The 25829-nt window shown below is 39.3% G+C and overlaps 2 protein-coding genes across 2 annotated transcripts in view; both read left to right on the top strand.

The window, feature by feature from the left end:
- Window positions 1–25829, top strand: part of ikzf2 (IKAROS family zinc finger 2) — a 210787-nt gene that overhangs the window by 75234 nt on the left and 109724 nt on the right. The gene's annotated exons all lie outside the window — the stretch shown is intronic.
- The window catches only part of erbb4b (erb-b2 receptor tyrosine kinase 4b), a 167861-nt gene continuing 157046 nt past the window's right edge, over window positions 15015–25829 (top strand). Inside the window, exon 1 of the mRNA XM_089003429.1 lies at window positions 15015–15313. Within this exon, the coding sequence (XP_088859555.1) occupies window positions 15235–15313 (79 nt within the window). The 5' untranslated portion in view covers window positions 15015–15234. The remainder of the gene's footprint in view (window positions 15314–25829) is intronic.

Here is a 25829-nt window from a genome sequence, read left to right as displayed (position 1 = left end):
CGTATAAATGAAATGTATTTTTATTATTTTATTATAAGCTTTTTTATTAAAGAAAATGGTTGTAGTCTTCTCTTTGTCCACCAGATGTCACCATCGTAAAAGGTAAAAACAAACGACTATTTGGGCGGCAGTCTTGCCTCTAATCAATTGATGGCGACTCGCTCGTTTGATTGATTAGTGAACGGCTAATGACTCCAAATTGCTTTTCTCTATTTTGTCCTTAGGTGTCAAGTCTCGTGTACTCTAAGGTGGCGCCTGAAACATTCCCAGAGATCATTTGTGTAAGTCCCAAAATAATGTCAATCTAAATATACAATTTGGAATAAATGTGGTCAGGAAGTGTTGTTTTTGAGTTGGTGACGAGACCTACCGTGACATCACGGTTTGGTCTGAAAACTTCGTGTTGATCCGCGTTGATGGCGACATTAGAAGGAAAACACATAAATAATGCGATGGTGAATCATTGTGTGTTGCACCAATACTACTATTTGATACTAGTTGACACAAATTCCCAGCAGACAAATCTGCCCATTTTCAATGGAGCTTGGGCACCATCTTGTGCATTTTCTGGGCGCTACATTGGAGTCCAGACGGCTCGAATTGAGACGGAAGGACTCCTTTAATGGATTGCAAACATTTATGCTTTCCTCTTCAGAACTATTTGAATCATATTCATAACTGGATGAGTAACAAGAAAGCAAGAAGAGGAAAGCATACATGTTTGCAATCGATTAAATAATTTATTCCGTGCCATTATGAGGCAACATTGAGGGGAGACGTCTCAACGAAAAAGAGGCACAAAATGGCGACCTCCTGTGGCCACCTCCGTTTCCACAGGCTGATAAATTCCTTATATGGAGCTTGGTCGCCCTCTTCTGGCGGCTTTTTGGTGCAACACGAGGTCCCCAGACCAAACAAGTACAGCAAAATACATTGACGTGATGGAAGGACCGCTACAATGCATCTTTTTTTACGGTCAGGGGCGTTCCTTTCGTGACGTCACGTACGGACTCGTCACCAACTCAAAAACAAGACTTCCTGAATATTCAGCGCAAGTTTTAAAACGTAAAATATTGCTATAAGCGGTGGAATCTTCTTAAAATACGCTCGGTAGAAGTGATTTGAAGCCATTTTACAAATTATGGACACAACTTGTCCGGAGACGTCGGTTGTCCTTTAAAGAAGTGTATGTGGCCCGCGGGCCGTAGTTTGCCAATGTCTACGATAGATGAATCACTTTCACCTTCAGACTAACGAAGCTTTTTACAAATTCCATCCCAGCCCACAGCAGTTTTTTTTTGTTTTTTTTTGCTTTCCTTCCCGCATTCATCAGCTCACTCTAAAGTGAGAAGCAACTCTTTGGCAAGTGGATGTTTCCCCTCCTTAATGGCAAACAATTACACACTTGGTGACTTTGCGATGAGTCTCATTGGTTGAGGAAAGGGCCACGTAATCATGTGTGCGTAAATGGACTAACGTTGCTCATTGCTCACTGAGCCAGACTGCAGACGTACTTTCCAGTTTGATGAGAAATGGAATAGCGTTTGTTTCCGAAAATGGACACTCGCTTGGATTGTCTTGCTCATTTCATCTCAGCGGGTCGAGATTGGTGAAGACCTGTCGCGTGAATCGATCGTCGTTTCTGCACTGTAAGGTGCACCTAAAGTCCCAAAAGGAAAGCTTTTTTTTTTTCAAAAGCTGACCATGCGCCTCATAATCCGGTGCGCCCTATGTATGTAAAACGTTTCAAAATATGTCATTCATTCAAGGTGCCCCTTATAATGCGGTGCATCTTATGTATGGAGAGGGTTTTTAAATAAATGTTTTTTGTTTCCTGTTTGATGTTTTTTTAAATGTCTTGAATTGGAAAAAAAATTGTTTTCACAAAGGGTTTATGAATAATAATACTAATACTAATACTACTAATAATAATAATGCCGAACATTTATTTCCCATAAGAAACCATTAAAATGAGAATAATCCGTTCCCAGGTCACCATAAAACATAATTTTCTACTAAATAAGCCTTAAAACTACACAAAGTACACCTTATTTTATGTATAATAAATGTGCTATTGTATTATAATTAAAGAAATAAACTGTACTGTATAATAAATTTGTATTTACCTTTGTGATGGTCATTGATGTAGCAGCTTCTTGATGATATCCGAGTGAAGTTCTCAGCGATAATACCTTCACTCGCACTGTCCCCTGCTAGCTGTTTTTCGTTAATCCAAATCAACAGAAGTTTTTCAACCTCTTCTATTGCCCCAGACCATTGCTTAGACCACACAGAAACACCCTTAGCCACACTCGTTTATAGCTTCCTTGTTTTTAAGGATGTTAGCAATGGTAGACTTAGCGTACTGGTACTGGGACGCAAAGTCAGACAAACGCACACCTCGACCGTAATTTTCTTTTGTGTATTCTTCGTCTTAACACTAGCCTAGCCTGTAGCGGTGTCTTTTTCGGTCCTATAATAGCAAAAGTACTACACTCGATAACAAACCACGTCTGCACTCAAAGAAAGGAGGTGACGAAAACTAGTCCGCCAGCCACGGTGGCGCCACGTGGTTTGGTTCGTCCGCCAAAAACTAGTTTGTCAACCAAGACTATAGGCTGGCAAATTTAATGTTCATGAGGCGCAAAATTCGTGAGTTGAAGCGTTTCAACCATTTTTTTTTCGATGAATATCATTCAGCTAATAGAAACAGACACTATTGTTGTCCAAAAGTGATCTTTCGGCCTGCCACACACGACTGATAGTTCATTTTTATTTCCTTCCGTGTGCAAGGATAAAATTACTTTTTACTTGCTCGCCACCAGCAGAGCAAAACAATCTACGGGATGATAAAAAATGACTTGATAACCCTCACAATGTGCGTCTGGCGTCATTATGAGGCACGATAGCTTCCGGAAGGCCTCGGTTTTTATTGGCCGCGGCAAAGGTTCATCCGTTAAACAAATCAGGGGGTTATGTATTCGATTAGTCGTACAGAGGACGCCGGGGAATGTCGGAAAGGACACTTGAAGCTCTGGCTCAATGCTTGCCACAACACACAGTAAGAAAATGCCTTATTGACAGCATTAGGGCGATACTGTCAGAAGGTGTCTCCTCAAGCATAATGTTCAATGAAAACATCACCTCCCCAAATTGGGTTATGACGGGATTAGGAGTGATAAACGCTAGTCCTTTGAGCCGAAGCTAACCCATCGTAGCAAGTTGCCGCTTCTCATTTTTAGATACAGTGATACCTCGGCTTACGAACTTCATTGGTTCCCAGACTGAGTGTGTAAGGCGAAAAGTGTGTATCCCAAAAATTAATTTCCCATAGGAAACTATTAAAATGAGAATAATCCGTTCCCAGGTCCCCATAAAACATCATTTTCAACTAAATAACCCTTAAAACTACACAAAATATACCTTATTTTATCTATACTAAATGTGCTATGGTATTATAATTAAAGAAATAAACGGTACTGTATAATAAAGTGGTTTTATTTACCTTTGTGATGGTCGTTGATGGCTTGATGGAATAGAGTGGCCGCTTTCACCAGCATTAAACACTTGATGAGGAACGTAGCCTTCTTCTTTCACCATCTTGAGGAATGATCCTTGGTGATAATCTTATCTAGTTCCTCATCAATTGTGTTCTGTTTAGCTTGATTGATAGCTTTTTGCATCAAATGTACAGATATACACAGTGTACAGATATATACATGCTTATGAGGGTTATTTGTGGAGCCTGATTGATGGGATATTTTAACCTTGCAGTCTACACTCTGCCTTTGAACTATCAAAGTTTAAATCCATTTACAGGATTTCTCTCCATTTACATTTCTTGACCAATCACGTGGCTTTAAACGACGACTGGGGGAGGGGAATAGAGGACCAAAACAAGCCGACTGCCATTTTCTTGTTAGGAGAACGGACTCATTGAGGCAGCTCTGTGTGTATCCCGAAAAATAGTTTGTATGCCAAGGTAAAATTTTCATACATTTACCGTTCCGAAACCGAAAAGTTCGTAAGCCAAGGGGTTCGTAAACCGAGGTAATGGCAAATAAATTTGCGGCGTCAGTGCTATTAATAGTTGAGGAATATTTATTCGGGCTGATATGGGCTAGGAAGACAATGTCAGAAAGCGAGTTGGGGGGCAGCTTGGCTCGCTCACCACCCGTGGAGTCAGTCTGCTGATCAGGTGACCCTGGAGGTGAGATAGACTGCCACCCACTGGTTCGGGGTCAATACTGCGACGGGAGGGTTCTAAAATGTGCCCCTCACACATCAGTGCGTTATTCATACTGCAACGGGGAAAAGAATGGACAGAAAGCCTCTTAACTTAGCTTTGCATCTGCTTTGAAATTTTGTTATAGCTTCACTGTGTAGAATTATGTGCCTTCATGATGTGTGTGTGTGTGTTTGTGTGTGTTCGACCACTTCTCATTTAGAGCTAAACAAAAGCCTTGAAAAACGAAATCTCAGGAGAGAACAACCCTGCTTCTAGCAAAGGAAGGATGTTTACGGAGCGCTCGGGCAAATACTTTGATGTATCGGATAAGTAAAATGGAAGGTAAGCCATCTCCTTCAGCCTTATTGCGGCTCATAAAGAATTTCAGGAGAACATCAAGATAATTATGGCTCTTAAAATACCAACAATACAACGTTTCAATGTCATAGCGTCACGTATGTTGCGGTAAAAGAGCACAAGGATTGATCCCTTTTAATAATAATAATAATCATAATAATCATAATCATACATTTAATTTCTAAGCGCCTTTCAAAACTCTCAAGGGCACTTAACAGTCACGAAATAAGAACTTTTTACATCCTAATTTACATAAACACAAAATAACAAAAAATTAAATAAAACATTCTTTGTTGTCGAGATGGCAGTTCGAGATGAAAGAGGACAGGATCATAGCGTCCTTTTCACCAGTGGATCAGGAATGTCATGGTGGAATGTGCACATCTGGTACAAGCTAAATGATGAAAGGCAAACACGCAGCTATAAATAGACTGTCTCACATCTCCTGTCTCATGTAATTATTATTATTATTATTATTATTATTATTGCGTATAATTATATATATTTTTTATACCTTTTAAAAATATTGTAGATATTTTTTATATATTTTATTTGATTGAAAAGCTCTAAATCCATCTGTCTTCATATTAAAATATCACATAATTTTTATATAATTTATATAACTTGTATATAATTTATATCACTGTTATATAATTTATCTTTTTTTATCAATTATAAAAATATTGGATTTTTTTATACATGTCGATTTGAATGAAAAGCACTAAATCCATCTGTCTTTGTGTCTTAAAATATCACATAATTTTTACATAATTTATCTACATTTTAAAATATTTTTAATATATGTGTATTTGATAGAAAAGCACGAAATCCATCTGTCTTTGTGTGTATTAAAACTCACATAATTTATATATTTTTTAAATATAATTTACATCTTTTTTTCCCCCGAGATGGCGGCGCGTGAAGACGCAGCGGCTCCCCTCTCCCGGCAAATTGGCATTTTCGTGTTTATTATGTTTGTTAAAGTCACAAGTGCCTTGCACGCAGGGTCCGAGAGGACAGTCATTTCATCTGTGCTGTATGGCATTCAAATTGGCATTTTCGTGTTTATTATGTTTGTTAAAGTCACAAGTGCCTTGCACGCAGGGTCCGAGAGGACAGTCATTTCATCTGTGCTGTATGGCATTCAAATTGGCATTTTCGTGTTTATTATGTTTGTTAAAGTCACAAGTGCCTTGCACGCTGGGTCCGAGAGGACAGTCATTTCATCTGTGCTGTATGGCATTCAAATTGTCATTTTCGTGTTTATTATGTTTGTTAAAGTCATTCTAAGTGCCTTGCACACGGGGTCCGAGAGGACAGTCATTTCATCTGTGCTGTATGTCATGCAAATTGGCATTTTCGTGTTTATTATGTTTGTTAAAGTCATTCTAAGTGCCTTGCACACGGGGTCCGAGAGGACAGTCATTTCATCTGTGCTGTATGTCATTCATATTAGCATATTTGACAATAAAGCTTACTATGACTTTGAGTTCAAGATACAGCAGCTCCTGTATTTGGTTTTTCTACTTCTTCCTTTCCTCCAACGTCATCACTTTGCTGCTGTGAATTGTAAATGTTTCCACTGCAAGACTAATAAATGCTAATCCAATCCAAACCTAAAGACATTTTTAATTGATGTGATGATACTAAATGTGATTAACTTGTAAAGTGGTGTGTGTATACGTGAATGCGAGGTCGCAGTCAAGACTGCATGATTAATGTCCAGATGTGTGGACATATTGAGACTCGGGGTGGTATTTGTCTTTCTCTCAAAGTGCAAAAGTAAGCAGCATCTGGTCCGGAAGGTAATAACCTGGTGTCACATTGTTTTCCTGGAGGATAAACGACAAAAATGACTTTGCTTGTTATTTACACGTGGTAACTTCAGAACAAAACAGCTAACAAGAAAAAACAAAACAAAAGCGTACAGATGCCCTTCTGACGCAAATCTCTTGTGGTACAACTTGACTTTACAAATGACTTTTAGGACTTTGTGAGAGCATTCCTAAGTGATGTGAAGCATGAAAAGTAACAAAAAAAATCTTCTGAAGCACCAGATTGATGATACAGTGATACCTCATCTTGCGAACTTAAAGGACAACCGAGGCCTCAAGACAAGTTGTGTTCATGATTTGTAAAATGGCTTCAAATGACTTCTATCTATTTTACAAAGATTCCACCGCATATAACTATATTTTACCTTTTAAGACTCGCGCTGAATATTCCGGAAGTCTTGTTTTTGAGTTGGTGATGTCACGTCACGGAAGGAACGCCCCTGACCGAGAAAGCGACACACAATGCATTTTGGGTACTTTGTTTGGTCTGAAAACTTCGTGTTGATGGCGAAATTAGAAGGAAAAAACAGAAATAACGTGATGGTGATTCGTTGTGTGTTGCACCAAGACTACTATTTGATACTAGTTGACACAAATTCCCAGCAGACATATCAGCCCATTTCCACAGAGCTTTGTCGCCATCTTCTGCCTTTTTTTGGGTGCTACATTTCCCCTCCAGATGCCTCAAAATGACACGGAATAAATTCATTAATCGATTGCAAACATGTATGCTTTCCTCTTCAGAACTATTTGAATCATATTCATAACTGGATGAGTAGCAAGAAAGCATCTCCTCCGACTCTGAACTCTCTGAAGCCATTGTTTTGATTCTAGAGCAAGGCGAGACGTCCTGGTGTGACATCATGAAGTGGTGGCGTGACTTTCTGAAAATCCCCAATTCGCAGCTCATTTTGTTGCAATTTTAGCACACTTTGTCATTTTTATTGGTGTTTTGAATTTGACTAAAAATATCAGCCTGCATGTTTGGGGTATTTTAGATGCTATACAACGTTTTTATGATGTCAGTTAGGAAACAGAAAAATGGTGTCGGTTGTCCTTTAAGCAACAAAAACAAACAAACTAAGGAGCCATTTGGGAGCCAAAAGAGCCGTATCGTTTTAATGAGCCGATCCAAAACAACCAGCTCTCTAATAAGAGCCGGAATTCCCATCACTACGGAGTAATCATCCAAAATGAAATTGGAGCTTGTCGACGTGACAGGTGCAATCCACGAATTTCAAATAAAGTGACGTGTTAAATCAACCAATGGCAAAACACGCGTGCGAGTGTCCGGTGGGGAAGCCAAGCCACAGTCGACCCACCTGTGCCAATCACAGCCTGCGTAGGAGGAGTTCAAGTGCTCGGAGGAGTGTCTGGAAAAATCAAGTGTGGCGCCGCATACTGAGTACAAGTGGGGGAAGAAATGCCATGAAGACAGCCTTTTACTCTTTAGACAAGCTTTACTGTGCGCGCCGGTTGGAAACTTGTTCAGCCAACCAATCTCCATTTCGAAAGCACAGTTCGACAAACTTAATCGAAAAGGAGATCTAGTAAAAAGAACGACCCCCACCACCACCACCACCTCCTCCAAGTCTCAAAGTGACGCTGATTTGGCTCCCGAAAAAGAAGCAAGCCTTGTTTGTGTGCTTCAAAAAACAAGGATACGCTGTTGGACATGTGAATTTAAAAGGAAATAACTGGCAAGCGCAACCATGAAACAAGCGACCGTCCTGTACTGCTTCGACTTTCTCCTAACGTGCTTCTTGTTTGGGTCCAGCTCGTCACAATCAGGTGAGTGAAGCCGACGCGAGCGCACTGCTTGTCGGCTTCGAAGTGACGCGTGGAGCACATGGATCACGGTGAATTGCATATTACATTTAGACATACGCCATAAACAACTTATGTTCGTCAAAATATGTCTTTTTTTTGTTGACAAACTGAGACCTATATATCGTTTTCTTTACAGTTAGAATGGTGCTCGTGGAAATAGTTGCACATATTTACTTGAGTGGTTTGGTCATCGTTCAAAAAGTTGTGTATTTTTCATTGAAGACAAAATACGTGATTACAAGACGACGTACTTTGCGTTCAATAGATCATAATGCACCCAAATATGTTCGAGATACGATTCCCGCAAGCACGTGAATGCAGCGATGATCTGTGATCCAATCCATATGCAATATGCAAATGGTTGTTATTAAAGCGGGTTACCGTGAAATTAGACCATTTTATTTTATTACAACCCGGGAGGGTAGGGGGTTGCTTATTACATTTAGACATATACGATAAACAACTTATATTCGTCAAAATGTGTCTTTTTTGGACAAACTGAGACCTATATCTCGTTTTCTTTGCAGTTAGAATGGTGGTCGTGGAAATAGTTGCACCTATATACTTGAGTGGTTTGCTCATCGTTCAAAAAGTAGTTTATTTTTTATTAAAGATAAAATATGTGATTATAAGTAGACGTACTTTGCGTTCAGTAGATCATAATGCACCCAAATATGTTCGAGATACGAATACCGAAAGCACGTGAATACAGCGATGATCTGCGTGATCCAATCCATATGCAATATGCAAATGATTTGTTATTAAAGCGGTTTACCGTGAAATTACACCATTTTATTTTATTACAGACCCTCCCCCACACCCCTCCAGAGGGGTCTATGTGCACCTTACCTTTTCGCACCAACGCACGCACTTGTTCAAGTTGCATTTTTCACGACAGCCGTTTAAAAAGACGGGTTGTATTTACTACATAAGATCATTTCATGCAAGACGATAGTGACATGAAAACAGGATGTGGAATGTTGGCATCCCATAAACGACTTACACCGCTGCAGACGTAAGATACAAGATTAAATAATATCAACTATAAATAAATCTCAGGCAGATTTTGTCCCCCCATTCATGTGAGCTAGATAGTAAATATTGAATTGTTGATCTTTTTGGTTGAATTGGACATGTGTAAAGAAAGATTCGAGTCTTGATTCAACAACCGCAGTAGGTCAGTCAGGAATGGAATTTCTATACAGTATATTAAAAATAATATTCTACTCTCCTTGTAACATTGAGATCACATGTTCATGAAAAAATAACGCTTGCCGTATGACTATGAATAAATGCCAATCCAACCAGATTGTTACAATAAGTAATGAGTTTTATTTACAAAAATAATAATAAGAAATGCAATAATAATAATAAAAAAATATAATATATTAAATATAATGTATAATACATAACAATAGCCATAATACTAAATATAATAATAATAATAATAATAATAATCCCCGCGGCCCTAATGATGGTCGCGGTCTGGAAAATGGAGGGATCCATAATAATGATAATAATGACAATGATAATAATAAACATCATAAACAATCATCATCATAATAATCATCATAATAATGATAATAATGCTAATAATAAATATCATCAAACATCATCATAAACATCATCATAAACAATCATCATTAACAATCATCATAATAATCATCACAATCAGCATAATAATCATCATAATAATCATAATGATTAATATTATGTTAGTTGTATTAAGTTCATCCTGTCTACATGATATCTAATTTACAACAGATTATTTTGATGGGTGTTTTTAGGTGTTCAGTTACTTGACATGTTTATTATTATGACTATTCTGATAATGTTTATTATTATGATTATTATTATCATTAACAGAAAGAGCACCGCCAAGGATGTTCCACGTCAAGTTAAACCAACTCAAAACCGCACATAGCTGTAGAAAGCATGGATTATGCAAATAGGATTGTGTAAACACTGGTTAATTCGTACATCGTAATTGAGAGAGGCTAACGAGATGGAAGTGTGTGCGTGTGTTTGTATGACTAGTCTTGTGAGGACCACTAACATTTTATACCATGCGTAGTGAGGACATTTTTGACAAGTGAGGACCTTTTGGCAGGTCCTCACAAGTTTTTCATTCTAAAGGCTTCTATAGGGTCTATTTATGCATCTGTTAAAGTTTCAGAGAGGTCCTCACAAGTCACCCGAAATGATTTTTGGGTGTGTATTTTCATTTCACTTGGAAACACACACTATTTACTCACTGTGTGTGTGTGTTTATGTGTGTGCGTGCGTGTTTAATGAGAGAAAAAAGTTCATACCACAAAAAAGTCAAACGATATTTTAACCAAATTCACACAGGGGTGAGGACTTTGAATGTAGCCATTCAGAAACCTCACTCCTGCTGTTATTTCAGTTTCAAGTCCACTTTTTAATTGCTTTGTTTTGAAAGAAGCTGAAGTGGGAAATGGGCTGACATTTAATCTTCAAATGGAACACTCGTTCTGCTCTAAACTTATCAGCAACGGTGGTCCTCACTCCTTTTCTGGAGTTATCCGGACCTCACAAAACCATTGAAACAGGAATGTGTGCGTGTGTGTGTGTGTGTGTGCACGCTTGTGATGGCATGACTGGTTTAGTGCGATTCCAAGGACCTGGAGGTTGCTAATGTGGAAAGCAACGCATGTGCATGCCCGCACTTGCCCCCCCGCCCCCCTGCTCAATTGCTTTTTCATGAGCTTTATTTGATTGGACCTTGTTTTATTTGAGCCGTTCAGTATGTGCAGATTATTCTAATATGTCCACGTCTGCTGATTTATCTTCCCCTTGAATTGTTGTCCCACAGAAAATAAATGGAAGGGTTTCTCGGGCTGTGTAGTCCTTTGCTGGAAATCATTTAGAGCTAAACAAAAGCCTTGAAAAACGAAATCTCAGGAGAGAACAACCCTGCTTCTAGCAAAGGAAGGATGTTTACGGAGCGCTCGGGCAAATACTTTGATGTATCGGATGGTTGTTGTTGTTGTTGTTGTTGAATATACACAATTTTATTTCATCAAGTGGTTACGTGAATGTAATCATGTGGATCAGCGTGACATCCACATTTTTTAATCAGTGTCCTGTTTTGATGTCGGCGGAGTAAAGTGGAAGGTAAGCCATCTCCTTCAGCCTTATTGCGGCTCATAAAGAATTTCAGGAGAACATCAAGATAATTATGGCTCTTAAAATACCAACAATACAACGTTTCAATGTCATAGCGTCACGTATGTTGCGGTAAAAGAGCACAAGGATTGATCCCTTTTAATAATAATAATAATAATAATAATAATCATAATCATACATTTAATTTCTAAGCGCCTTTCAAAACTCTCAAGGGCCAGTTCCCTTGATAACAAACCGCGTCTGCACTCTAGGAAAGTGGTGATGAAAACTAGTCCGCCAGCCACCGTGGTTTGGTTCGTCCGCCGAAAAGTACTTCGTATGCCAAGATTATTTTCTCGCGAATTTAATGTTCGTAAGGAGAAAAGTCTGTTCGCTAAAGCGTTCATACGCAGTGGTCTCACTGTATTTTTTTTTTCTGGGTCGACATGACCCGAGAGATGTTCACTTGTCATCTTAATACAGTGAGACCTCAACTTACAACCACCTCAACTTACAAACTTTTTGTCTTACAAACGTCAAATTTCTGAAAATTAAACCTTATAATAAGCACTATTTTCATAATACACACCTACCACGGCTGGCGGAGTGATCTTCGGCGGAAACACACGACCGAACAGCACCAAAGGTTAAGTTAGCAACAGTCCTTATGGAAGGTGACTCTCCTTCCATAAGCCATCAACGACCATCAAAAAGGTCAATAAAACTTTATTTTACAGCTTAACAGTCACGAAATAAGAACTTTTTACATCCTAATTTACATAAACACAAAATAACAAAAAATTAAATAAAACATTCTTTGTTGTCGAGATGGCAGTTCGAGATGAAAGAGGACAGGATCACAGCGTCCTTTTCACCAGTGGATCAGGAACGTCATGGTGGAATGTGCACGTCTGGTACAAGCTAAATGATGAAAGGCAAACACGCAGCTATAAATAGACTGTCTCACATCTCCTGTCTCATGTAAATATTATTATTATTATTATTATTATTATTATTGTGTATAATTATATATATTTTTTATACCTTTTAAAAATATTGTAGATATTTTTTATATATTTTATTTGATTGAAAAGCTCTAAATCCATCTGTCTTCATATTAAAATATCACATAATTTTTATATAATTTATATAACTTGTATATAATTTATATCACTGTTATATAATTTATCTTTTTTTATCAATTATAAAAATATTGTAGATTTTTTTATACATGTCGATTTGAATGAAAAGCACTAAATCCATCTGTCTTTGTGTCTTAAAATATCACATAATTTTTACATAATTTATCTGCATTTTAAAATAGTTTTAATATATGTGTATTTGATAGAAAAGCACGAAATCCATCTGTCTTTGTGTGTATTAAAACTCACATAATTTATATATTTTTTAAATATAATTTACATCTTTTTTTCCCCCGAGATGGCGGCGCGTGAACACGCAGCGGCTTCCCTCTCCCGGCAAATTGGCATTTTCGTGTTTATTATGTTTGTTAAAGTCACAAGTGCCTTGCACGCAGGGTCCGAGAGGACAGTCATTTCATCTGTGCTGTATGGCATTCAAATTGTCATTTTCGTGTTTATTATGTTTGTTAAAGTCATTCTAAGTGCCTTGCACACGGGGTCCGAGAGGACAGTCATTTCATCTGTGCTGTATGGCATTCAAATTGGCATTTTCGTGTTTATTATGTTTGTTAAAGTCACAAGTGCCTTGCACGCTGGGTCCGAGAGGACAGTCATTTCATCTGTGCTGTATGTCATGCATATTAGCATATTTGACAATAAAGCTTACTATGACTTTGAGTTCAAGATACAGCAGCTCCTGTATTTGGTTTTTCTACTTCTTCCTTTCCTTCAACGTCATCACTTTGCTGCTGTGAATTGTAAATGTTTCCACTGCGAGACTAATAAATGCTAATCCAATCCAAACCTAAAGACATTTTTAATTGATGTGATGATACTAAATGTGATTAACTTGTAAAGTGGTGTGTGTATACGTGAATGCGAGGTCGCAGTCAAGACTGCATGATTAATGTCCAGATGTGTGGACATATTGAGACTCGGGAAAAGTAAGCAGCATCTGGTCCGGAAGGTAATAACCTGGTGTCACATTGTTTTCCTGGAGGATAAACAACAAAAATGACTTTGCTTGTTATTTACACGTGGTAACTTCAGAACAAAACAGCTAACAAGAAAAAAACAAAACAAAAGCGTACAGATGCCCTTCTGACGCAAATCTCTTGTGGTACAACTTGACTTTACAAATGACTTTTAGGACTTTGTGAGAGCATTCCTAAGTGATGTGAAGCATGAAAAGTAACAAAAAAAATCTTCTGAAGCACCAGATTGATGATACAGTGATACCTCATCTTGCGAACTTAAAGGACAACCGAGGCCTCACGACAAGTTGTGTTCATGATTTGTAAAATGGCTTCAAATGACTTCTATCTATTTTACAAAGATTCCACCGCATATAACTATATTTTACCTTTTAAGACTCGCGCTGAATATTCCGGAAGTCTTGTTTTTGAGTTGGTGATGTCACGTCACGGAAGGAACGCCCCTGACCGAGAAAGCGACACACAATGCATTTTGGGTACTTTGTTTGGTCTGAAAACTTCGTGTTGATGGCGAAATTAGAAGGAAAAAACAGAAATAACGTGATGGTGATTCGTTGTGTGTTGCACCAAGACTACTATTTGATACTAGTTGACACAAATTCCCAGCAGACATATCAGCCCATTTCCACAGAGCTTTGTCGCCATCTTCTGCCTTTTTTTGGGTGCTACATTTCCCCTCCAGATGCCTCAAAATGACACGGAATAAATTCATTAATCGATTGCAAACATGTATGCTTTCCTCTTCAGAACTATTTGAATCATATTCATAACTGGATGAGTAGCAAGAAAGCATCTCCTCCGACTCTGAACTCTCTGAAGCCATTGTTTTGATTCTAGAGCAAGGCAAGACGTCCTGGTGTGACATCATGAAGTGGTGGCGTGACTTTCTGAAAATCCCCAATTCGCAGCTCATTTTGTTGCAATTTTAGCACACTTTGTCATTTTTATTGGTGTTTTGAATTTGACTAAAAATATCAGCCTGCATGTTTGGGGTATTTTAGATGCTATACAACGTTTTTATGATGTCAGTTAGGAAACAGAAAAATGGTGTCGGTTGTCCTTTAAGCAACAAAAACAAACAAACTAAGGAGCCATTTGGGAGCCAAAAGAGCCGTATCGTTTTAATGAGCCGATCCAAAACAACCAGCTCTCTAAAAAGAGCCGGAATTCCCATCACTACGGAGTAATCATCCAAAATGAAATTGGAGCTTGTCGACGTGACAGGTGCAATCCACGAATTTCAAATAAAGTGACGTGTTAAATCAACCAATGGCAAAACACGCGTGCGAGTGTCCGGTGGGGAAGCCAAGCCACAGTCGACCCACCTGTGCCAATCACAGCCTGCGTAGGAGGAGTTCAAGTGCTCGGAGGAGTGTCTGGAAAAATCAAGTGTGGCGCCGCATACTGAGTACAAGTGGGGGAAGAAATGCCATGAAGACAGCCTTTTACTCTTTAGACAAGCTTTACTGTGCGCGCCGGTTGGAAACTTGTTCAGCCAACCAATCTCCATTTCGAAAGCACAGTTCGACAAACTTAATCGAAAAGGAGATCTAGTAAAAAGAACGACCCCCACCACCACCACCACCACCTCCTCCAAGTCTCAAAGTGACGCTGATTTGGCTCCCGAAAAAGAAGCAAGCCTTGTTTGTGTGCTTCAAAAAACAAGGATACGCTGTTGGACATGTGAATTTAAAAGGAAATAACTGGCAAGCGCAACCATGAAACAAGCGACCGTCCTGTACTGCTTCGACTTTCTCCTAACGTGCTTCTTGTTTGGGTCCAGCTCGTCACAATCAGGTGAGTGAAGCCGACGCGAGCGCACTGCTTGTCGGCTTCGAAGTGACGCGTGGAGCACATGGATCACGGTGAATTGCATATTACATTTAGACATACGCCATAAACAACTTATGTTCGTCAAAATATGTCTTTTTTTTGTTGACAAACTGAGACCTATATATCGTTTTCTTTACAGTTAGAATGGTGCTCGTGGAAATAGTTGCACATATTTACTTGAGTGGTTTGGTCATCGTTCAAAAAGTTGTGTATTTTTCATTGAAGACAAAATACGTGATTACAAGACGACGTACTTTGCGTTCAATAGATCATAATGCACCCAAATATGTTCGAGATACGATTCCCGCAAGCACGTGAATGCAGCGATGATCTGTGATCCAATCCATATGCAATATGCAAATAGTTGTTATTATAGCGGGTTACCGTGAAATTAGACCATTTTATTTTATTACAACCCGGGAGGGTAGGGGGTTGCTTATTACATTTAGACATATACGATAAACAACTTATATTCGTCAAAATGTGTCTTTTTTTTTGGACAAACTGAGACCTATATCTCGTTTTCTTTGCAGTTAGAATGGTGGTCGTGGAAATAGTTGCACATATATACTTGAGTGGTTTGCACATCGTTCAAAAAGTTTAATTTTTATTGAAGACAATATGTGATTATAAGACGACGTACTTTGCGTTCAGTAGATCATAATGCACCCAAATATGTTCGAGATACGAATACCGAAAGCACGTGAATGCAGCGATGATCTGCGTGATCCAATCCATATGCAATATGCAAATGATTTGTTATTAAAGCGGTTTACCGTGAAATTACACCATTTTATTTTATTACAGACCCTCCCCCCCACCCCTCCAGAGGGGTCTATGTGCACCTTACCTTTTCGCACCAACGCACGCACTTGTTCAAGTTGCATTTTTCACGACAGCCGTTTAAAAAGACGGGTTGTATTTACTACATAAGATCATTTCATACAAGACGATAGTGACATGAAAACAGGATGTGGAATGTTGGCATCCCATAAACGACTTACACCGCTGCAGACGTAAAACACAAGATTAAATAATATCAACTATAAATACATCTCAGGCATATTTTGTCCCCCCATTCATGTGAGCTAGATAGTAAATATTGAATTGTTGATCTTTTTGATTGAATTGGACATGTGTAAAGAAAGATTCGAGTCTTGATTCAACAACCGCAGTAGGTCAGTCAGGAATGGAATTTCTATACAGTATATTAAAAATAATATTCTACTCTCCTTGTAACATTGAGATCACATGTTCATGAAAAAATAACGCTTGCCGTATGACTATGAATAAATGCCAATCCAACCAGATTGTTACAATAAGTAATGAGTTTTATTTACAAAAATAATAATAAGAAATGCAATAATAATAATAAAAAAATATAATATATTAAATATAATGTATAATACATAACAATAGCCATAATACTAAATATAATAATAATAATAATAATAATAATCCCCGCGGCCCTAATGATGGTCGCGGTCTGGAAAATGGAGGGATCCATAATAATGATAATAATGACAATGATAATAATAAACATCATAAACAATCATCATCATAATAATCATCATAATAATGATAATAATGCTAATAATAAATATCATCAAACATCATCATAAACATCATCATAAACAATCATCATTAACAATCATCATAATAATCATCACAATCAGCATAATAATCATCATAATAATCATAATGATTAATATTATGTTAGTTGTATTAAGTTCATCCTGTCTACATGATATCTAATTTACAACAGATTATTTTGATGGGTGTTTTTAGGTGTTCAGTTACCTGACATGTTTATTATTATGACTATTCTGATAATGTTTATTATTATGATTATTATTATCATTAACAGAAAGAGCACCGCCAAGGATGTTCCACGTCAAGTTAAACCAACTCAAAACCGCACATAGCTGTAGAAAGCATGGATTATGCAAATAGGATTGTGTAAACACTGGTTAATTCGTACATCGTAATTCGGAGAGGCTAACGAGATGGAAGTGTGTGCGTGTGTTTGTATGACTAGTCTTGTGAGGACCACTAACATTTTATGCCATACGTAGTGAGGACATTTTTGACAAGTGAGGACCTTTTGGCCGGTCCTCACAAGTTTTTCATTCTAAAGGCTTCTAGAGGGTCTATACATGCATCTGCTAAAGTTTCAGAGAGGTCCTCACAAATTCACCCAAAATGATTTTTTTTTTGGTGTGTATTTTCATTTCACTTGAATACACACACTTTTTACTCACTGTGTGTGTGTTTATGTGTGTGTGCAATGAAGTTCATACCACAAAAAGTAAAACGATATTTTTACCAAATTCATACAGGGGTGAGGACTTTGAATGTACCCATTCAAATTTCAGTTTCAAGTCCACTTTTTATTACTTTGTTTTTAAAGAAGTGAGAAATGGGGTGACATTTAGTGTTCAATTGTAACACTAGTGCTCTAAACTTATCAGCAACGGTGGTCCTCACTCCTTATCTGGAGTTATGCGGACCTCACAAAACCATTGAAACAGGAATGTGTGTGTGTGTGTCTGTGTGTGTTTGCGCGTGTGTGTGCACGCTTGTGATGGCATGACTGGTTTAGTGCGATTCCAAGGACCTGGAGGTTGCTAATGTGGAAAGCAACGCATGTGCATGCCCGCACTTGCCCCCCCCGCCCCCCTGCTCAATTGCTTTTTCATGAGCTTTATTTGATTGGACCTTGTTTTATTTGAGCCGTTCAGTATGTGCAGATTATTCTAATATGTCCACGTCTGCTGATTTATCTTCCCCTTGAATTGTTGTCCCACAGAAAATAAATGGAAGGGTTTCTCGGGCTGTGTAGTCCTTTGCTGGAAATGAAAACACTTTGTCACTTGAGCAGCCAAACTTGTCGCTAGGATGCATGTGTGGAGGCTGTTGAGTGGTCGGTCGCGGAGTTCCTGCACTGCAGCATCTTCTTCATGAGAAGAGATGCTAAATACGAGAGCAAGGGATCTGAAAATAGCTGCCGATTTGCGTAGCATATGGCCTCATTTAAGATGTTTTTATGAATATTCATTTTGTCCATGTACAGTACAGGAGACGGTGGAGGCAGAACATCCGGCGTGTGTGCATTTGCGTGGGCTCTTTCAATTAGCAGACGCGGTGCAATGTGGGGGTAAAGTGTATAAGCTATACTTTCCAGCTTTTTTCTAAATTATTTGTTTATTTTGCAATTGCTGTAGGGTTTTGGATTTGCAGCAAAAAAAACTAGCTTTATGCTGCCTCGCATGAAATCATTGATTTTTGAAGTGGTAGCGGCCATCCGCTGGATAGAAACGGAAAGGAAAAAAAAATGGTTGTTGTTGTTGTTGTTGTTGAATATACACAATTTTATTTCATCAAGTGGTTACGTGAATGTAATCATGTGGATCAGCGTGACATCCACATTTTTTAATCAGTGTCCTGTTTTGATGTCGGCGGAGTGAAAGTGGACATGTATGCAGTGATACATTGGCTTACGAACTTAATTGGTTCCCAGACAGTGGGTAAGGTGAAAAGTGTGTATCCCAAACAATAATTTCCCATAGGAAACCATTAAAATAAGAATAATCCGTTCCCAGGTGCCCATAAAACATCATTTTCTAATTTTCTAAGCCTTAAAACGACACAAAATATACCTTATTTTATGTATAATAAATGTGCTATGGTATTATAATTAAAGAAATGAACTGTACTGTATAACAAAGTCATTTTATTTTCCTTCGTAATGGTCGTTGATGTAGTTGCCTCTTGATGATACTCACAATGACCCCCGATAGCTGCAGGGGTCATTGTGAGTATTTTTTTTCAACCTCTTCTATTGCCTGAGACCGTTGCTAAGACAACACAGAAACACCCTTAGCTACACATAGCAATGGTCGACTTAGCGTTATGGTACTGGGACGCTAAGTCACACAAACGCACACCTCGTTCATGTTCTTCTTCTGCGCCACCGTAATTTCTTAACACTAGCCTGTGGTGGGGTCTTTTTCGGTCCTGTAATAGCAAAAGTTCCCTTGATAACAAACCGCGTCTGCACTCTAGGAAAGTGGTGATGAAAACTAGTCCGCCAGCCACCGTGGTTTGGTTCGTCCGCCGAAAAGTAGTTTGTATGCCAAGATTATTTTCTCGCGAATTTAATGTTCGTAAGGCGAAAAGTTCGTTAGCTAAAGCATTCATACGCAGTGGTCTCACTGTATTTTTTTTTTCTGGGTCGACATGACCCGAGAGATGTTCACTTGTCATCTTAATACAGTGAGACCTCAACTTACAACCACCTCAACTTACAAACTTTTTGTCTTACAAACGTCAAATTTATGAAAATTAAACCTTATAATAAGCACTATTTTCATAATACACACCTACCACGGCTGGCGGAGTGATCTTCGGCGGAAGCACACGACCGAACAGCACCAAAGGTTAAGTTACCAACAGTGACTCTCCTTCCATAAGACCATCAAAAAGGTCAATAAAACTTTATTTTACAGCACAGTTTATTTCTTTAATTACAGTCGTCATGTAATGCGCCTCTCTTTCCAAACAGCAATTCCCTTTGACCTTCGACCTCCAACGCCATTCCATCAAGCCATAAATGACCATCACAAATGTAAATAAAGTGACTTTATGTTACAATGCAGTGTATTTCTTTCATTACAATACAATAGCACATTTATTATACGTAGAATAAGGTATGTTGTGTGTAGTTTTAAGGCTTATTTAGTTGAAAAGTATATTTTATGGAAACCCGGGAACGGATTATTCCTATTTTAATGGTTTCCTATTGGAATTTTTTTTTTCGAGATACACACTTTTCGCCTTACACACTCTGTCTGGGAACCAATTAAGTTCGTAAGTTGAGGTCTCACTGTACATTGAAAGAAAAACACCAATTGGGTAATGACAAGATCCCGGAAACGAACAACGGGGTTCCAGAGTCTGTATATTTTCTCTATCTCCGTTTGTCTGACTGTGTGTGATTATATTGAATCATGCCTTAGCTATTCAGCATAATAGCCCTCTTTACTTTATCATGTATTTCATCACATCCCCTCCCCCGTCGTCCCCCTTTTATACTGGAGGATATTTTGTTCCCCCTGGTTTTGACTTGTCGATGTCTTCATCAACATTTAGACTGTCTGCTGGCAGCACAAGTGATCGGATCATATTTTATGTGACCTTTATCGGCCTTCTAAGATCATTTGTCAGATACATTTATACAAGGAAAACGCAAGTCCATACGTTAGGCTATGCATCATCATTATTCTCGGCTTTTCGAGGACCCCCCCCCCCCCCTTTCTGTGAAGGATTTCGGGAATAGGCGATTGGTGCATCCCGCCTCCTCAAAATGATGCGTCTGAAGAATGCAAACAAGATTATGGCAGCTCATCAAACAGACTAGGTCCATTTTTTTTTTGGGGGGGGGGGGGGGGGGGTTTCACTCCCTTTAGTTTTTTTTTCTTATTCCTGTTATAAGATGAGGCAGGATTATGTGGAATTGTCTTTGCAAAAAGAAAAAAAAAAACACCCAAATAACTTTTGTGCTGTGCATGGATTCTGGGTTCCGGTTCACATATTGACCAAATCGACATTTTGCGGAGTTGACGCGCACACTGTACAGTGATACCTTGGCTTACGAACGTAATTGGTTCCCAGACAGAGTGTGTAAAGCGAAAAGTGTGTATCCCAAAAATTAATTTCCCATAGGAAATCATTAAAATGAGAATAATCCATTTGCAGGTCCCCATAAAACTTAATTTTCTACTTTGTAATTTTCTAAGCCTTAAAACGACACAAAGTATGCCTTATTTTATGTATAATTAATGTGCTGTGGTATTATCATTAAAGAAATAAACTGTACTGCATAATAAAGTTGTTTTATTTACCTTTGTGATGGTCATTGATGGCTTGATGGAATGGAGTGGCCGCTTTCATCAGCGTTAAACACTTGATGAGGAACGTAGCCTTCTTCTTCCACCATCTTGAGGAATGATCCCTTGTAGATGCTATAATTTTACCTAGTTCCTCATCAATTGTGTTCTGTTTAGCTGGGTTGATAGCTTTTTGCATCAAGTGTACAGATATACACAGTGTACAGATATATACATGCTTGTGCGGGTTATTTGTGCAGCCTGATTGATGGGATATTTTAACCTTGCAGTCTACACTCTGCCTTTGGACTATCAAAGTTGAAACTCTCTCACTGTCGTCTGCCTGTCTCTTTGATGTTTAAACCACTCCCACTCACTGCAGCGTTCTTGACAAATCATGTGGCTTTAACCGACGACTAGGGGCGGGGAATAGAGGACCAAAACAAGTCGGCTGCCATTTCCTTTTAGGAGAACGGGCTCGTTCGCGAACGACACACCACTCGTTGTGGCAGCTCAGTGTTCGCAAAAAGTTCGTATGGCAAGGTAAAATGTTCATAAATTTAACGTTCGTAAACCGAAAAGTTCGTGAGCCAAGGGGTTTGTAAATCGAGGTATCAGCCTTTTAAAAAATATTTTCTTTTAGGTGCGCCTTATCGTGCAGAAAATACGGTAGTCTAAAATGCAAAAGCCACAAGTGACACTCGAACCCTTTCAAAAAAAAAATAAATAAATAAAAAAATACAAAATCTCCAAGCATGTGACGTCTGTCTCTCAATTTCGCCGACTTTTGATCCTCGATGCTATTGTAGCATCCGTCGCTACACAATAAAACGACTTTATCTGACTTGGTCATCTTCGCAGAGGGCGGAGACGTGCTGTCAACCAATCAAATCTTTGACGGACAAGTTTCAAAACGTGCTGACAATAGCTGCAGTGTGTGTGTGTGTGTGTGTGTGTGTGTGTGTGTGTGTGTGTGTGTGTGTGTGTGTGTGTGTGTGTGTGTGTGTGTGTGTGTGTGTGTGTGTGTGTGTGTGTGTGTGTGTGTGTGTGTCTTTGATAGCTGTCAATGTTTGTCTGCGTAGGACCGTGACGGTTGGATGGTGACTGACAGAATGACATCCTGTGTGTGTGTTTGTCTCTCTCTCTGTCTCTCTGTCTCTCTGTCTCTCTCTCTCTGGGGGTGTCGTTCTTCATATTTTTAATGTGTTCTTTTCATCTTTAATTTTGGATGGCGGCCGCGTAGACTTTTAATTGTCATTTTCTTGTTTTTTTTTCCCTTTCCTCGTTTGCCGTTCATAATTGTCGGCAACATATGAAAGGATGATAACAAGCTGACAAGTCGCCATGAAAAGACGAGTTCCACCTTCATGTGGGCCTTTTCAAATTGTCTTGCGCATTGTGGGGGCTTTCAAATGGTTCTCCAATGGCTTCATCCTCTGTCTTTTTTAGCCTTCTAAAATATTCACAGCTAAGCTACATTTATCATTACAGATGATGTCATTACAGATGGCCTTTGAGTGATGGCAGATAAAGCAGGCTGAACACAGCTTTCAAAATCTTCATTTTTGTCATTTGCGTGTTTGAATACATCGGAGACAATGAGAAAACCACGAGTAAAAATCTGCCACGATGAAACAAAGCCGACAGGGTGAAGAAAACACATACAATGCAATAAAATGACCCGACACCGAATGGTCGTGCCGGGAGTCCTTTTAACTCTCACTGATTGGAACGACCAACACCTGTGCAGGTACGGGAGGGGCCGACAGCGCCACCCGTTGGTCGGCAACCAGATCGTGACGGGAACATTTTGACGCTTTCGTGACATTGTAAACAACTCTGTCAAGAGATCGCGCGGAATAAGAATTCTTGCCATATTTTGACAAGTGCAGTGGGCGCCAGTTGTTATCCTGCGAGGCCAGTGGCGGGCGGGTCAGGCTTTTGTTTGATTGACAACCAGTGAGCTGGATCTTGCCAATCGACTGCACCGATGCTTGGGCGCCATCTTGTGCATTTTCTGGGACGCTACATTGGAGTCCTGACGGTTTGAATTTGAACTTGAAAGGACTTCTTTAATCGATTGCAAACATTTATGCTTTCCTCTTCAGAACTACAGTAAAGTCTCGTTATATCGATATTCAAGGGAGTCCGAAAAAATATCGCTATAACCGGGACTATCGATATATCCGACCCTGTTTGCATGTAATTTTCTCCGTGCGTGCATAGAAATAGTATCGATATAACCGGGACTATCGATATATCCGATATCGATATAACGAGACTTTACTGTATTTGAATCATATTCATAACTGGATGAGTAACAAGAAAGCATCTTCTCCGAATCGGAACTTTCTGAAGCCATTGTTTTGATTCGAAAGCAAGGCAAGACGTCCTGGCGTGACGTCACGAACAAGGGGGCGGGACCTTCTGAAACTCGCCATTTCCAGGGTCATTTTGAAGTAGTTTTGGGACATTTTAAGTCATTTTTATTGGTGTTTTGCATTTGACTAAAAATATCATACTGCGTGTTTTGGGTATTTTAGATGCTATGAAACGTTTTTCTGATGTCAGTTAGGAAACAAAAAAATGGTGTCGGTTGTCCTTTAAGGTTTATAAAAGTATGTTTAAGGTTAAGATAAGTATATTTATGGCTTGTGTAAGTAACCTGTATCAAATATATGCTCTATAACGATATGTACATGTACAACATGAGAGAATACTACATGTTACACAAAAAATGGTCGTATTTACCGTTGTTCGTAACTCCAATGTTCGTAAGTAGGGGAGTGTCTGTATTCTGAAATGTTTATGTATTCTTGTTTTTCTTTTATTCTCATGACTTGCAATTTTCTAAATGACTTTTTGTCCCTTTTGTTAAAAGTGGCACTGCTCACGAAATAATCCCTTTCTGATGTAAAAAAAAAATGGTGTCGGTTGTCCTTGAAATTGCGCTTTGTCTGATTTCGGAACACGGCATCTTACTACATAGAAATGTCGCTTTAAATTTGACTGTTCAGGTGTGACATTTCCATCTGGTAAACTCTGCATTGTGTACGAAGCTATGAATATCTCTTTAATTGACTCATCTCGCCATTACCGCTGATAAAAGGAAATTGATTTCCTTGCTTGGCAGTAATCGGCGGGCTGTCACTGGCGCAGTCACCTTGGACCCAGTAGAAAAAAAAGCACGGTTCTCTTCTCCTGGATGTGAAGGTTCATAAAACACAGGATGAGAAGAGCCCGCAAGACAATTGACCTTGCTTGCTTTGTTTTTTGGCAGTTAGGGGCTGTTGTAGTCCCTGAATGCCTACCCAATGATTTTGCAGCGTGGCGAAATGGCTAACGCAGACAATGGCGGCCATTAACACGGCAGCGCGAATATCCCAGCACTGTTTTTGATTTGGGAGGAACGTCAGTGCCATTGGACTGTCCATAATCATAATAATAATAATAATAATAATACAGTAAAGTCTGGTTATATCGATATCGGATATATCGATAGTCCCGGTTATATCGATATTTTTTCGGACTCCCTTGAATATCGATATAACGAGACTTTACTGTAATAATACATGTCAAGTGCCTTTCAAAACTCTCAAGGACACTTTAGTCACAGGATATTTTTTTCTGCGGGTGAGCAGCGGCAGCCACACGCGCCAGCGTTCACTCAACCGGGAAGTCACATAAAGTGAAAAATAACAAATAATATGACATCACAACGGCACAGAAAGTCATTCATTCTTCATTTTGACTTCAAGATGGCGTGGACGAGAGGTGGCTGCCTTTACAGCCGCTCCTGTTTTTTTCATTTCTCTACTTCTTCCTTTCCTTTCCTCTTACTTTCATCACTTTGCTGCTGTCAAATGTCAATGTCTCCACTGCGAGACTAATAAAGGCTCATTCAATCCATTCCAGTATTTTGTTTACGTGCGAGCGGGAATTTATGAAAGAGGACAAGAGTACGGAGCAAATCAATTATAAGCGTAAGCCGACTCGCTCCCGTCCGGTACCAAAGTCAAATGCGCCGTTTCAACCCGCCCCTTTGTGGTAGACTATTTACCTGAAACGGGGCGCGCTTTATCTCAGCGACTCACTATGAGTAAACATACAGGAAGTGAGAGTTGATGGGGGCGGGAGGGACTTTAAATCATGCTGCTTTCAGCCGTTGTTCTAAAATCTCTCTCCTGCAGAGACGCATTATCCCCCCGATGGCAAGGTGAATGCTTTGCTGATGTAGGATTATTTGTTGTGGTCTGCATCGAGAAAGGATGGGAAGAGAGAAAGGTTCCCCAACCGTCCTGGGAGTCTTGGTTAAAGTGTTGGCTATCACAGGAGCTCGATGGACAATTAATCGGCAGCGGCCCAGAGGGTGAAACGGGGCTCTGACAGGGACACTTCATTTTGCAGCCGACACACTTTCACCTGCCTGCTGGCAGCAGGAGGCTCACCTACCGCTTCGACTCTCCACTTCATTTGTTTCCCCTTCTGGTGACGTGCCCCACCCCCACCCCCACCTCCATCCCCCCTTTTCCCTATTCCGACTGCTCTCTACTATCCTTTTTCCACTCCTCACTTTGTGTTCGCTTTTCTTC

Source organism: Hippocampus bargibanti, linkage group LG08 (assembly GCF_051943395.1).
Source record: "Hippocampus bargibanti isolate YZ-2025 linkage group LG08, ASM5194339v1, whole genome shotgun sequence".
Lineage (NCBI taxonomy): Eukaryota > Metazoa > Chordata > Actinopteri > Syngnathiformes > Syngnathidae > Hippocampus > Hippocampus bargibanti.
This window is presented reverse-complemented; position numbering and strand designations above follow the sequence as displayed.